The sequence below is a fragment of the Branchiostoma belcheri genome, unplaced genomic scaffold (genome assembly GCF_001625305.1).
Source record: "Branchiostoma belcheri isolate BF01 breed outbred unplaced genomic scaffold, Haploidv18h27 scaffold95, whole genome shotgun sequence".
In the NCBI taxonomy this organism is placed as follows: Eukaryota; Metazoa; Chordata; class Leptocardii; order Amphioxiformes; family Branchiostomatidae; genus Branchiostoma; species Branchiostoma belcheri.
The window spans coordinates 489,952-504,469 of record NW_017804631.1 but is presented as its reverse complement, the minus strand read 5'-3'; the positions used below and the strand labels follow the sequence as shown (position 1 = coordinate 504,469).

At 38.5% G+C, this 14,518-nt stretch overlaps 1 protein-coding gene and 1 long non-coding RNA gene across 2 annotated transcripts in view; one reads left to right on the top strand and one right to left on the bottom strand.

The window, feature by feature from the left end:
- The window catches only part of LOC109461661, a 12,098-nt gene extending 4,848 nt beyond the window's left edge, over positions 1 to 7,250 (bottom strand). The window contains exons 1-3 of the mRNA XM_019758041.1: positions 6,609 to 7,250; positions 5,769 to 5,896; positions 5,252 to 5,381 (exon numbers count right to left, since the gene is read on the bottom strand). Coding sequence (XP_019613600.1) covers positions 5,252 to 5,381; positions 5,769 to 5,896; positions 6,609 to 7,056 — 706 coding nt within the window. The 5' untranslated portion in view covers positions 7,057 to 7,250. The remainder of the gene's footprint in view (positions 1 to 5,251; positions 5,382 to 5,768; positions 5,897 to 6,608) is intronic.
- A 4,139-nt stretch (positions 7,251 to 11,389) lies between these two features.
- LOC109461736 lies at positions 11,390 to 14,512 on the top strand. Its single transcript, XR_002139705.1, has 3 exons — positions 11,390 to 11,520; positions 13,394 to 13,482; positions 13,904 to 14,512. It is a non-coding gene; the product is annotated as an uncharacterized LOC109461736 (long non-coding RNA).
- The last annotated feature ends 6 nt before the right edge of the window (positions 14,513 to 14,518 follow it).

The following is a 14,518-nucleotide window of genomic DNA, read 5'->3' as shown; positions in this document are numbered from 1 at the left end:
ATTCGCCCGCTTCATTTTTTCTGATTTGCAAATAAAAATAAAAACTCAGAATCAACTGCAAAATGCTCATATTTTGCCCCGAACAGTTGAAAACAGTCCTTTTCAGCCTAGTTGTTACTGTTATTCCATCTTTCAATGCAATGGTATCATTAAAAGTTAAAAATTCATTGTTCAAATTTTGAACCAGCCTGGTGTGTTGACTTCTTGGCTCCTATCATACCATTTTGGGCCATAATACAATGTAGGATGCCTAGGCCTTTTTTTAATTTTTATTTTTTTCCGCCCGCCCACTCCATTATTTTTGTAGAAAAATCCGTTAACCAAGAAATTAAATTGGTGTGGCCTGAGAGGTCTTTTATCCTTACGCTCAGGACAAACAAGTCCAGTCTGATGTTTTGTGGACTAATAAACAAAATAAGCACTGCTGAATACTCAACATTTAACACAACATCTTTATTCAACAAAAGCACTGTCTATAACCATATAAGAACATTTCCTGGTTCTATAGCTGTTTGCCAATTGGGATATGTTGTCAGTACTAGTATAGAAAAAAAGAGCCTAGATTGTTATTATTTCTTTGGTTTCTTTTGAAAACTTGTTTATGCAGACAGCATATTGCAAAATGAATGAATAATAGATACAGGCGCATAATTTACAATATTTAGAGTTATCATTGCAACATTGCCATTTAAAAAGCACATTAAAGTAGATCCTTTTACTTTATTTCAGGCACCAAAGGCCAATATTCTTACATAAGGTCACAGCAAGTAAATTTTATGGGTGGCATCCTCCGCAGACTCCAAATCTAATGCGATATTGCAAAAAAAAGGTGGGCCAAAAAAAAAGCAAGATTCCTACATTTTCAAATTTCAACTTCATAAACCTTGTAAAACAAGAAATGATACCTATATTGTGTTAGGTGGTATTAAAACTTCCATTTCTCACTGAGACAACGTTGAAAAATAAAAGTTTTCAATCATTGTTCGAATGGTTTTGATTCAATGGGACCATCACATATACACAGTCACCATCACATATAAAAGGATTTAGATACATCACTGCTTCAGAGTAAAAGACAAATCAGTAAATCAGGACCTTGTCCTGTCTTCTCTCTTCATACCTATCTGCCATCCACCTTCCAGCATGGCAAAAGTCATCTTTGCCCTTTTTTGGCATATTTACCACTGTCAGAGGACAACAAAATTTCTTCTTTTTTTCCCTAAAATCAGGCAAAACTTAGTGCATGCTGATGTCATCCATTAAAGTTATTTGCTGTGGCCTAACATTAAAAACAGAGAGGCATATAATATACAGAGTTAAATAGATTTTAAAAAACAGAGATAAGTTATAATGATAAAAAACAATAAATTCATTGCCATTTGAATGCATGTAGTGCTGCCAATAGTTACTGAGAGTGAGAGTGTATAATGCAGGACTCAATATACTGGGTGCATGTGCACCTTAGTACACCCAAATTTGGAGCTGTGCACCCAATTTTTTTTCTGTGGGTGCACTGGTGCACCCAAATATTTATGTACTAGGTATTTTTGTACATATCAAATGTATAATAGTATGCAGGATATTCTTCGTGTCAGAAAAATAATAAAATCTTTGTTGTAGTACTTGTTTAAGATATTTAAATGTAGCTCTCATTTCAGATTAAGGTTCATACTAAGATCTGTAATTAGGTTTTGTTTTATATGGTGCACCCAATATATTTTTGTGCATCTAATTTTTTAGGTTGGGTGCACCAGTGCACCTATTCCCAAAAATAAATTTCGAGTCCTGATATGTCAGTCGTGAGAGTGAATTGCAAGCTTTATAATACCATTGTTACAGGTAAGGAGGCGAGTGACAAATGAGTGACTGTGTTAACTTCCTTCTATGGGCATCAAAGGTGACTCTACACCCTCTTACACAACATAAGGCTGGCACACCAAAAAACAGTTACTCAAGCAACCGAATATGATTTTAGTTACAGTCAAACGTTTCAGGTGGCATCCACTACCTTTTGTCAGCGACTTTATGTCAACAGACTGCAGGAGAAATGCAGGTTTATAAGCACAAACTATTGATTGATATGGAAATAAGTGTAGACAATTTTTTTAAAGTCCAAAAGGAAACAAAAGTTAGACAAGTCAATACAAGGAGACCTAGTCAAGTACATTCTGTACTATTGATAATTATTATACAGTATAAATTGGTAAATTTTTAAGGCCGTTTATTCCAAAGTGCCATTTTGCATTGAAATCATAACACTACTAATATGTGTGTCATATTTCTTCCCTATTAAACAACTTTTTCAGGCACAAACTTCAGAGGTTTTTTTTTTTTGTTCCACAATATAAAACTACTGAAAAAGTACATGCATGATTGTAACAGTACTGGCATTATATATATACATGTATATACAGGATATCCCCCAAACTTGTCAAAACCTTTGCTGTTGAATTGAATGATAACGAATACAGAAACATGCCCTTAGAATAATTTTTTAGGCCCTCAATAATATTATGATGAAGCCCTTTCTCAACTTGACCGCTGTTACCTTTTGTTTGTTTGTTTTGCATAACTGGTAAACTGCCTTTAGGCGTAACACATCAGTTTTGTACATGTTAGTACAAGCTGTGTAAGACCGGACTGAAAGTTTGAACCACTCATACTGGGAAGATCCCCTACTCTTGGTAAGTGCAGTGGGTTCTTTAACGTGCGTGGGGTGTGGCTCTTCCCAAACACGGGACCTCCATTTAACGTCCTATCCAAGGGACGTCCCTAACCGAAGCTAGGTACTCATTTCCACCTGAGTGAAGTGAGGAAAGTTGTGTAAAGTGCCTTTCCCAAGGGCACAAGATCGCTGACATGGGTAGGATTCGGTTCTGAGCCAAACACACTACGGCTACGCCACACGACTCCACAGCAAGCTTGAAAGATAGAAGAGAATTGCTAAGCTTTAAATTTGCCAAATTTCTGTTGAATTCACAGACATTTTGAAACTTGTTGCCCTGTGGTGGAAAGATGCACACAACAGAAATTTGAAAAGCAATAATCAGCTCTGATGGCAAGATCCAGTAGATATAAAAGAACAGCCCCATCCCATATATACTTCACTTTGCTTTTGAACAACGTCAGCTAATTCATTATTGTGTGCTAAATATCATGATTGTTATGATTATTGCCTGGTTATTCTGATTATTGTATACTTGTATTAAGTTGTTATGTTCACTTTCGCAGAAGGAAAACATATTGTTTTTCTGTTTCTTCTTCCTATCCCATTTTGCTTATGTTCACTCCCAGGCACACTATAATTCCAGAGTAGACAGGAAATTCAGGGGGATTTTTCCGGATCCAAAAGCTGGGACGTGTGCCTGATAAACAAAAGAAGGGCTGATATTCTCTTCATCTTCATCTTTGTTACCCCCAAATAATCCCGCGAGGGGTGCCGTAAGGGGGGGGGGAAATACTGAATCAGATTATTTTTCTATTGTCCCAATAATGTCCCAAACTGTCTTTTCAGTTGTCCCAGCCTAAATTTTAGTTTCTGTGGCCATTGGACCACCTTTAATTTTGAGCCCTGGGGAAGGCAATGATGGCCTGCCTCAGCAGTATATGATATGTGGTGAATATGACAACAACAAAGATTTTGGAAAGATAGTGACGTAGTGGTCCCTGCAACTCACAATAAGCTGGCCCTCCCTTCCTATAGCAACACGCAAGGGCTGCCTGACATTAGCGATGGAGCGAATATATTCTCCTTTAGCTGTGAACATCTCCACCCGATTGTTTCCCCAATCAGCCACAATGATGCGACCCAAACTGTCCACACAGATGCCCCAGGGAGACTTAAGGTGGTTGCCAGGTTCGTCACCTTTGTGGCCAAAGCTGTTGATGTATGTCCCATTCTTGTCATACTTGAGAACTTTATGGCTTTGGTCCTCAGTGATGTAGATGTTCCCTTCCTTGTCCACTGCGACATTTGATGGCTTCTTTAGTTCTTTCCCACTGAAAGGTTGCAGTGTGCACGAGCGTTTATGAAACCGGCCAGCTGAGCCAGGCTTTTTCACTTTAGATTTCTTTACTCCCGTGATCATTATAATGTCATCAGAAAGTGTGTCCAAGGCAAATTTATCGGTGAACGACAATGGTGCTGTACATGTGAACTCTTCAAGAACATGGCCTTCCCTGCTGTAGAGATGGATACAAGTTTTGTCCCTCTTTTTCTTAGAGAAGGCTTTTTTCATGTTGCTCTTGCTGAATACATTTTTGGGTACATCAGTCAAAAGGACCAACAGGGTATCATTCCGGTCCATGGCAATGTCACAGGGTTTCTTGTTTTTTGTATCCAAACTGCGGAGGAAATCGCCCTTCATGCTGAAGACTTGGATGCGTCTGTTCCATGGGTCAGCCACGAATAGCTCGTTAGTCGAGGACACGGCCAGTCCACTCACATAGTTGAACTTGCGATACAAGGGTTTTTTCTGTTTTTTCCAGATAAAATTATGTTTTTTTATCCAGACTCTCCCGTGCCCACCAAATGTGACAATTGTTTCTGTGTCAGTCTGCTGAGTTCCCAATCCTGCAGACAAAACATACAATGAACAAGCCTGTATGTATGTGTTTGCAATCAGATTGGGATTAATAACTTAGAATCAAACATGCATGTATGATTGCAAAAGTCATGTTCAACTTTGGTTAATGAATATGCTAGAATGATCAAATTAATGATCAGTATCATGATCATTCCGCCATACTCATTTTCAGCTGTGCAAAGTAAGGAAAGTCATGTAAAGTGCTTTTCCCAATGGCACAAAGTTGGTGACTTGGCAGGATTGGAACCCAGAACCTCTTGGTTCTGAGTCGAATGGTCTGCCGTTACGCCACACAACCCTACGTTTGGGAATGGATCATGTTTTGAATACAACAAGCAAATTCCACCTCTGTTATTTCAGAACATGTTTTGAAATGGACCATGTTATTGAATACTGATGCATTCCACTTCATACTAAATCATGGAATAGAACATATTTTGGAACGAAACAGAGGTAAAAATCATGTGAAAATGGATTCAAGAAAATTTCCGTGTTACATTGCAGGTATGCAAGAGATTTTAGAGGCTTTAAATTTGTACCCTGTATTTGTGGCCTTGAAATTAGAAAAGAGAAACATTTTGTAGATGAAACAATTTCTATGGTCACCATCCTATGCTGATGCCAGTGATACATTAATATTAATGATGATATTTGATGGGTTATACTAATACCATTAGTGTCTCCAAGGCTAGTTTGGTTGGTCCCAAGGATGGGTGGGCTGGTATCATCAGGTCCTGTTATCACTATGAAGGTAGTACTCCAGTTAATGGATCCTTGCATGTGCATTGGGGAGACCTGTAAGTGTAACAACATACATGTAGCAGGGCTTGAAATACTGGGTGCATGTGCACCTTAGTGCACCCAAATTTGGAGTTGTGCATCTTTTTCTGTGGGTGCAGCAGTGCACTCAAATATTTTTGTACATATGTAAAATTGCCAAATACAGCATATTCCCAACTATTGTGTGTGTCAGAAAAATAATAAAATCACTGTTATAGTACTCTCTCTCCCCCTCTCTCTCTCTCTCTCCCTCTCACTGTCTCTCTCCCTCTCACTGTCTCTCTCCCTCTCACTGTCTCTCTCCCTCTCTCTGTCTCTCCCTCTCTCTCTCACTGTCTCTGTCTCTCTCTCCCTCTCTCTACAAAAGATATTAAAGACTTGTAGAAGGAAAAAACACCTTACCGTGGGGTTACCATGATCCTGAGTGTTGTGGTACATCCCCACAATGATTCCAGATGTTATCAGTCCAACCATGACCAGGAAAACTACAAAAGCGATGAGGTAGCAATAGCGATATATTGGGGAGTCATCTGTTGAAAACAAATGTTTTATACAAAATATGCAGTTTTCGTTTTACATACATATGAATCAGTTAACTGTAAAGGAACATGTCTTGAGTAGGGATCAAGTTCTTTGATTCTCTTCATTCTCTTTATTTTGATTCAATGTAGCCTAAAGGCTAATCTTGCAGGTTCAAATACTTAATTCAAATTATGCAAAATAAAAACGTACAGTCATCTAACAGACTAAAAGGTAAACAAAACACAGATAATTGAACAGAGAAATGAACACATTACAGGAGGTAAGATTGACTACAAACTAGTTTATACTTGAGTGTTAACATGATGGATGAAAGAATGCATAACTTTTTGGTGTTTTATTTGTTGGTACTCAGAATTTGGTACTCAGATTTTTCAGAAAAAAATATGAAGCGACAGGGCGAAAAAAAGATAAAATAAAAACAGGTGTAGGCATCCTATTATAGCCCGAAATGCTAGGATAGGAGCCATGAATTCAACACAAAAGCCTGGGTTGAACAATGAATTTTGAACTCTTAATCAAACCACTGCATTCAATTTGATATATGGAAAAACTGTAACAACAAGATAGAAAAGTACTTTCCTCAAATGTTGTGAACTTTTTTTAGTTGATTCAGAACCAGAAGGGTTTTTTTTAAATCAGAAAAAAATGAAGAGGCGAATCCGAGAACCAACAAATTAAATTGGTGTGGCCTAGTCTTACCTGCTGCCAACTGGCTGAGAGGAGTCTGTCCTCCGTAAATCGCGTTTTGCTGCAGTTCCTTCATGCTTGGTTGGGATTGAAGCTTCTGTAAGTTCTTGTCATCAGGCAGTTCTTCGTACATCGGATTTGTCATCACTTTCTTGTTGGGATTTTGGGTATCAGGTTCGTTGCTTGTTTCGTAAGAGACATCGTATGATTCGATGTCAATATCGTCAGGCATGTTAACATCCCCTAAACTCCCTGTGGTGTCCGGGTGCTGCATATTACTACTAGGTGCTCTGTCTGTGTCATCTATGTCACTAGCATCTACGGGTGGCCCAGAGTTACTATCGGTATTGTCTTCAGGGTTATGATATTCAGGTTCAGTATTGTCAGTGATGTTTGTGGCCTCTGCTGCTGATCTTTCTTCATCAATACCTGAAACATTCCCAGGAGGGGAAGTTGACATTGTTTCTGAGTCAGAGTCTTCAGTGTACAGGGTACTGAATTCTTGGGTTTCTAGCAGGATTGTTGACCAGTGGGGATTATCTTCAGGCTGATATATCTCGTTGTTTTCATCCCTGCTTGTATCTGCTGCAAGTGCAGAGGTCAAGTTTAAGAATATGTTGTATGTCTTTAACACTCTCGAGAAGGGCTGTGTACCGGCACACAGTTCCAATACTGTACCAACAAAATTTATAAGGTACAGGTCCAAAATGCCTCATCTACCAGAACCAGTACTGACTCTACCTGACAGTGTATAATTTCACACTAATTATATGCTTATTTGTGACCTAAGATAGGGAAATAGCTGGTCCCCCATGGGTCCCTGAGACAGGACAGTGTGTTTGTGTTACACACTGACAAGTGTTAACTACCCTAAATGATCTGTTGCATATTAGTTAAGCTCCCTCCAGATGTCACTTTGGTCAGGTTTGAGTCGCATGAAGCCACTTAGGGTAGGAGATGAAAAGTTAAACATCTTAGTTTGTCTGAATATTCTCCATAAACAAGAACTAACCCTTAACTGTCAAGAGTATTAATGTTTTTCTCGTTATTGAAGGAGTTCAGAAGAGCATATTATAAATTGGTCAAATTGTTTAGGTACCGGACCTGTACCTTAACCCATGTACCTGTACCTAAAATTTGTTAATAGGTACACAGCTCTACTCTTAATTTAAAGTACATTTTGACAAATGCTAATTACTGAACATAAAAGGTAAAATAAAAGACTATAATATGAGTATGACAGAAATGATCGTATGACTTTATAATTAGCAAGGGTCTATGACAGCATTTCAAGCACAAGGTAGCTGAAATTTATTTGTAAAAAAAGAAATGTGACTTGGCCCTTACCTGTAGCAGAGGATATGTCTTCTGACATGGGTGTTCCAGCCATCTTGCAGTCAAATGCTTCTAGGAACTGTTTATTAATGAGAAAATGCTTGTTGACACACTGAGTGTGTAGTGCTTACTACATCTAGCAATGACTATCTTTTCCTGAAATTTGAGGTATAAATTACCTGCCCAATACAAGTTCCACCTGCATCACACAGTTTTTTTCTTCTACTTCTAGATGTAGTGCATTGTTAACAGTTAGAGGTGTAAAAACACTGTGCCAGCTATATTCTTTGTTAGAAAAGCAAAGCAAACACTACCATAATATCAGCACCAAGGACAGCAACTGTTTGACTATTCATGGCTCAAAATATACCTAATTCCTGATACCGGCCAGTGTTAGAAATACCCATCTGCAGTTTGCCTTTTGCAGAGATATTTCCAATGTTGCAGAAGAAAAATTAAGCAATCTGCAATGTTGCAGACTGAAAATAATCAGGATATTATAGGAAATCAGGATCAATTGTGTCTGTATAATATTGTTCAGGAGCTTTTGTGCCTACTACTGACTTAATGATATACTAGTTATGCGTTTTTGAATTACAGAAATAATGGTATGTGGTGATCCAACTTACACAACACAGTTTATCAAAGTACATGTAAATCTTGCATGACAACACTTATATTTCCAATGAGTGAGTGAGTCAATGTTGGAAAATCGATTGTACAATGTTTCATCACTCGGGGTTCAGATCATGGAGCTAGAAATGGTTGATTAGCTTGAAAAATTTAATATGTCCCTTAAAGGGGTCCACCCAAAAAAAAAGGCTAGCGTCGGTAGTTTTTTAGGGTTTGTCGGGAAACAGGAAAAGACAACATTTTTCCTAGGCCTTACATGTACGAGGAGAAATGACTCCAATCCTGCTTCATGTATGATTATGTGAACCAGACTTATTAGTGCAGATCACATGACATTTATAGTCATAAGCATTTTCTAGCACGTTGGCAGAACGTACTGCACCTGCGCAAAATCTGTAATGTATTGTGCATTAAGCACTTTGGCAGAACATCTCATATAAGGTCATATTTGCATATATAAGGTTAACATTTTGTCTGTACTTTCCAAATGTTATGTCGGAAAAGATATCTTCTGCAACAGGCAAAATTCTAATGCAACGGTGTTCCGGACCAGGCTATATTTTACGGTACGGTTTTGGCTTCCATAGAATAATTTAGACACATTTCGCCCTAACTGCGTGCACCACTTTGGAAGATTCGAATACAGGATTTGAACATTGGAATCAATGATTTCATTGCATTTTCAGTTTGTGGACAGCAAATTTTGCATTGAAAGGCATGTTTTCTTGGGTGGGTATGACATAAATAAAATACAACACGGTAAACGTTATTCATCAACGTTATTTCTTTTTATACTTATATATATGATAATTGACCCATTGTTTTATTTTGAATTGAGCTCTGAAAATATTTGTAATCGGAATCCGCAATTCAGCCTGCGGGCTGCGATGGATTTGTATGTCAATAAACCATTCATCATCATCATCATAAACAGTGAATTCCGCATCACCCTCGGTCCCAGCTCTCCCGTACTGTATTCTATATGTATGTGTCAGCACTTACCAGAGGTGAGCTTCTTCAATGCCTTTACTGTCAGTGACCAGCTGGCTTTAACAGGACAGGATCCGACTCAGTCTCTGAGAGTTACTGACAAATTCTACACGCAGGACAAAGATGTCCAGTCAGCTCTGGGTGAGGTGTGGTAGACTAATGAGTAGATTAAGAACTGCTGATGGTGTGACGTAGTTTTAATATCATCTTTATTCATCATAAGCACTGTCTGTAACCATTCAAGGACATTCCCTGGTCCAATAGCTGTTTGCCAACTGGTGTTTTGTAAATGTAAAAAAAAAAACAGCGTCATTTCATGATTATTTCTTGGGTTCCTTTTGAAATGTTTTTATACAGACAGCATATTGCAATCTGTAATTGAGCAGTTATAATCCAAGCAGATGTTGGGTGGGCATGAGCATTGGTCAGCATGTCTTGGTCATATTGCTCTATAATGATAAAATGTACATCTATCCCTGGAGCAGCACTCTTTGCCTGAGAACTCACAGGGCCGGTGTGGGAACCAGTGTCAGAAACAGGAAGAGACAGTAAAAAAACCCACTGGTCCCGGGCCGGGGTTCGAACCCACAACCTCCCGGGCCCCAGTCAGACACTAACTTGAAGTTTTGGTGAAGATATTTCAAACCACTGCATTACTTGAAAAACATTACATGTCGTTTGTTTGCCTGGTTTTGTAGTGCATATTTATATTTATACTAGAGGTCTTTTATCCATACACTTAGGACAAACAAGTCTGGTCTGCTCTCGGTGATGTTTTGTAGACAAGTAAACAGATTAAAAACTGCTGAAAATATTTGCACATGGTTTGGGCTGAACTTTATGCACTTTGTATGTTTTTCTCATACTTGAAAAATTAATTTTGATGCTGTTTTTTTTGCTCCACTTTGTTGTACAGGAAGGAGTCCATCACTGCAGTGGAACCAACCATTCTTCTCCATGGGGAGGTGCAGGATATGTGCAGTGGTGATGAATCTAACCGCCATCTTTACATGACTATGTGCTTAATAAACTTCAGCATTCAAGTAAAATGTTGTGATGTTTTTTTTATTATAGACTGTCTTTGTACTTTTAACCTTTTAACTGAAATTTTAACCAAGTTTCATATTCATCCACAATCATAATTATACATTTTGTTATGTATTGATTTTGTGATGATGTGATGTTTGTATGTTTTCAAAAGAATACAAATCATTTTCACCTTCTCCATCCCTGGTAAGACTTCAACAATCAATAAAGTGACATTCCAGACTGTTTCTGTTCTTCTATTATTCCCCAAGAGAAGAGAAAGGCTGATGTAGCCACTGCAGTGTTTGTCCTTGGTGCTGAAAGTGTGATGCTTGTACAGTTTGAAGTTCAACTTCATCTTTTTTAATTCATAGCCAAGTAATGAGGCCATTGTTGTCATGTAACAAATAACATTTCCTACTGACCAGTATATCTGTCAATTATTCTTTAAGCATTTATAGTTTTGCATGAAGAAAGCGTAGCTTGTTAAGGTTCTCTGAGTTCTATTTGAGCAGTTTCATGGATGGTTGAAATATTAAGTATAAGGCTAAGACCCAGAAGGGAAGAATTTGGTCCCAGTTTGAATTAAGTTTCTTTTGATTTTCTTATACAATGAGAAGAAAGGCAGCCCCAGAAAATTGGTTGAAGGAACCTCAAACAGTCCCTATCGGAATGTTAATAAAAACAAATCCAAATGTTTGAGTCATTTCCTAACACTATAAGTGGAATGTACTTTATCCAATTGCCCAAATTTGGTCTGAAGAGTTTTGGCGCGAAAATGAGTCCTTAATTAGATTAGATCAGCTGTGTGGTGCAGGTGGTGTTACCCATGGTGCATCGCGCCATGGAAGAAGACGACAGCATGGCGGCTTGGCATTGGAGAGAAGGAAGAACTGCCCGAAAATTCGTGCTTGGAGCCGCGCAACGCCACGTTTTGGAGGTGAGGGCTATTTTACGTTGTTACTTGTATATTTGTGCCTGGTTTCTCCCGAGGTTCGGTGAAAACGTGCCGTTATTTTGCAGAATACTGTGCGAGAAATATTTCGGCCTCCGAGTGTAGAAAATATGTCGTAATCACGTCTTCGTGCGGTTTGGGCAAAACAAAAGATTTGCCACTGACGTCGGTGTATTCTTTAATAGTCTAAAAACGAATAGTGGGCTTAAGAAGTGGCCTTCCTTTATCTAGTTAGAGTTCCCCTTAGTTTTGGAGAAACTTCCTAACGCCGCAAATTTTGTGAAGTTGGTGGCAGGTTTTGTCGTTTTCCGTCTGGACTCGACAAGCCTGTGCCACGTGGTGAGTTCCGGGTCTGGCACTCCGTCTAGTTTCTTAACATGTGGTTTGCGGTTTCGCCGCAGCTTCGCCGCAGTCTTTCTTTCCGCTCGACCGATTTTCCAACTACAATTTCCTCTTCGTGGTTGTCTCTGTACAATCGACAAGCTTTTGTTTAGTTGTAGATGTGTTTGAAATGGCACTGTTGATAAAAGTTGCAATTGTATAACTTGACTGCAGCGCTACTTGATTGGAATAAAACAAACGCTACAGGACATGACTCGTGTTGACCAGTTTTCTGAAATACTTTGAACTTTATTCTCGTAAGATATACATGTGAATTTTGAGAAAAATACTTATATAAAATGTACATACAGATTTTTAGGAAAATACTTATAATTTTATTATAGAAAATACGTATAATTTATTATAGATAAATCTTCTTACAGCACAGTAGGTTATGCAGCCGACCGAAGGTCGGAACGCCGGCAGGCAGCCGCCCGCGAATCGGTTGAGCCGCCGCCAGGCAGTGGGCCGCGGTCCTGTCGGCTACCCACTGGGCAGTAGGCCGCTGGCGGGCCGGGTACAGACAGAAACAAGGAGAGGGACGAGAGAAGGAATAGAAGGGAGGGAGAGAGAGAAAAAGAAAGGGGGAAGACAGAGAGGAGGGGGAAGGAGAGAGAAAGAAAGATGAAGTTGGGTCTAAAATATTGTTTGACCTTTTCCTTCATCGCATTTTGACCACTGAATTGGAGGATGAAATTCCAGTTTTTCCCTGAAACGTGATGGTCCTTGCAGCTTTAGACAGAAGGGATTATATTCTTTGCACTTTTGTTGCTTTTCTTCAGGCCTAGGAAAAAATGTTGTGTTTCCAGTCTTTAAAAAGTAACTTGAATCAACTTGCATGAGGTCACTTACAGTTTCAATGTCAATGTTGGAAAACTAATTGCACAACATTTCAACACTGAGGTGTCAGATCATGGAGCTAGAAAACGCCAATCAGCTCGAAAAATTTGTCCCCTGCAGTCCACCCAAAAAAGGCTAGGGTCGGAAGTTTTTCTAGGATCAGTTGGGAAACCGGTTACATTTTTTCTAGGCCTAATAGACCTTCACTTGATTTGTGAAGTTGGTTGCTTAAAGCACAGTAGTCATAGCACTTTATAGTTCTACATTTGATGTACAATTTATCCATGAAAAATTGCTAGTTTTTTTTTTTTATAAAGCAGGGCTCAAAATACTGGCTGCATGTCCACCAAAAATTGGAGCTGTGCACCCAATTTTTTGTAGGTTTATGTATGTAAAGATGTTAAATGTATAGTAGCATATAGCATATTCCTCAAACCTAAGTGCCAGAAAAATAAGAAAAATTGTTGTACTTTTCCTTAGAAATTTTAACCATAATTAGTTTTTGCTGACATCAAGTTCGCTGTAAAGTGGCATAATTCTAAAAAATTTAGCTTGATTGGCATCTTTTGTCATTATATTCTCAGTAATGCATTTCCTATAATTAAATAGACATATAATTTATCTCTTCTTGTTGCAGGCAGGTGTCTGACACAGCAGCAGTGGCGGCTTGCCTTGGTACTGTAACAGAACTTTGGTTTTGCCACCTCATGATGTGGACTTGCTAGGGTAATGAATTTTGAATGTTAGATAGTTCTTATGTTTGGGAAGATGTGACGTTAGTTTGGGCTCCCTAGCAGCTTGCTCTGGAACTGCAAGAGCACTTGTTCGATTGAATCTTCGAGGGGAAATCTTAGAGGGAGAATAACTCAAGAACCGGCTGACGGATTGTCACGATTTTTAGTATGTAGGTACCTTAAGTGATGCTTGACATAATTAAATGGCAATGTAGAGCATCAAGTTTTTCTATATATTTTGTACATTTTGTTAACCCTGGGAAGACTGTGAACAACTAATGCTAAACCGGTTATGCTTTGCATAGATTATAGATACAGTTTGTCACAGACACAGTGACTATGTGTTGATGTTGAAGTGGAAAAATTTAATCTCAGTGCTGCTTTTTCTGATGCCTTCTCTCATCATGTTGCAGGCAGCTGTCCAACATGACATCATTGCCGACTCCGGCCTCCTGTCCAAACATGAGCAGATGAGAGTTTATTCCTGTGCAGCTAAGTTATGTACTGATTATATCTTCTTGTGATATTTGCTTGTCAAAGTTGATTGTTGGCCAAAAGTCTGTTGTTTAAGATCTTTTAATTACTGTCAGCATCTTACCTTCCATTTAATGCTTCTGGTGTGTAGATTTGTGAGCCTGCTCAAAGCAACATACACTTAGTAATGCTGTTTTTTATATATTTTTTCTCCAATAACCGTTCGTTAGTTATTTGAGAGTATCAAGTTGAATACATTGTCAAACATTTTGTAGGAAACAATGTTTATTAGAAAACTGGTAACATGTCCAGTTCTTTCATGCAGAATTCAGTCTGTATCAGAACTAACTAACAAATCTTGGCATTGCACCCTCGTTCCTCCTCTAACATACATTCTACATGAAAGAACAGACTTTTGTGTGGTGAAATGTATTAAATTTTGAATAATACTGGCTTTGATTGGATGATCAGTTTCAATGCTGGATTTTTTTGTTTTGGATAGATAGGAAAACGTGTTCATGTAAGGATTACATAATCTGATTGTTGTTCTTCAA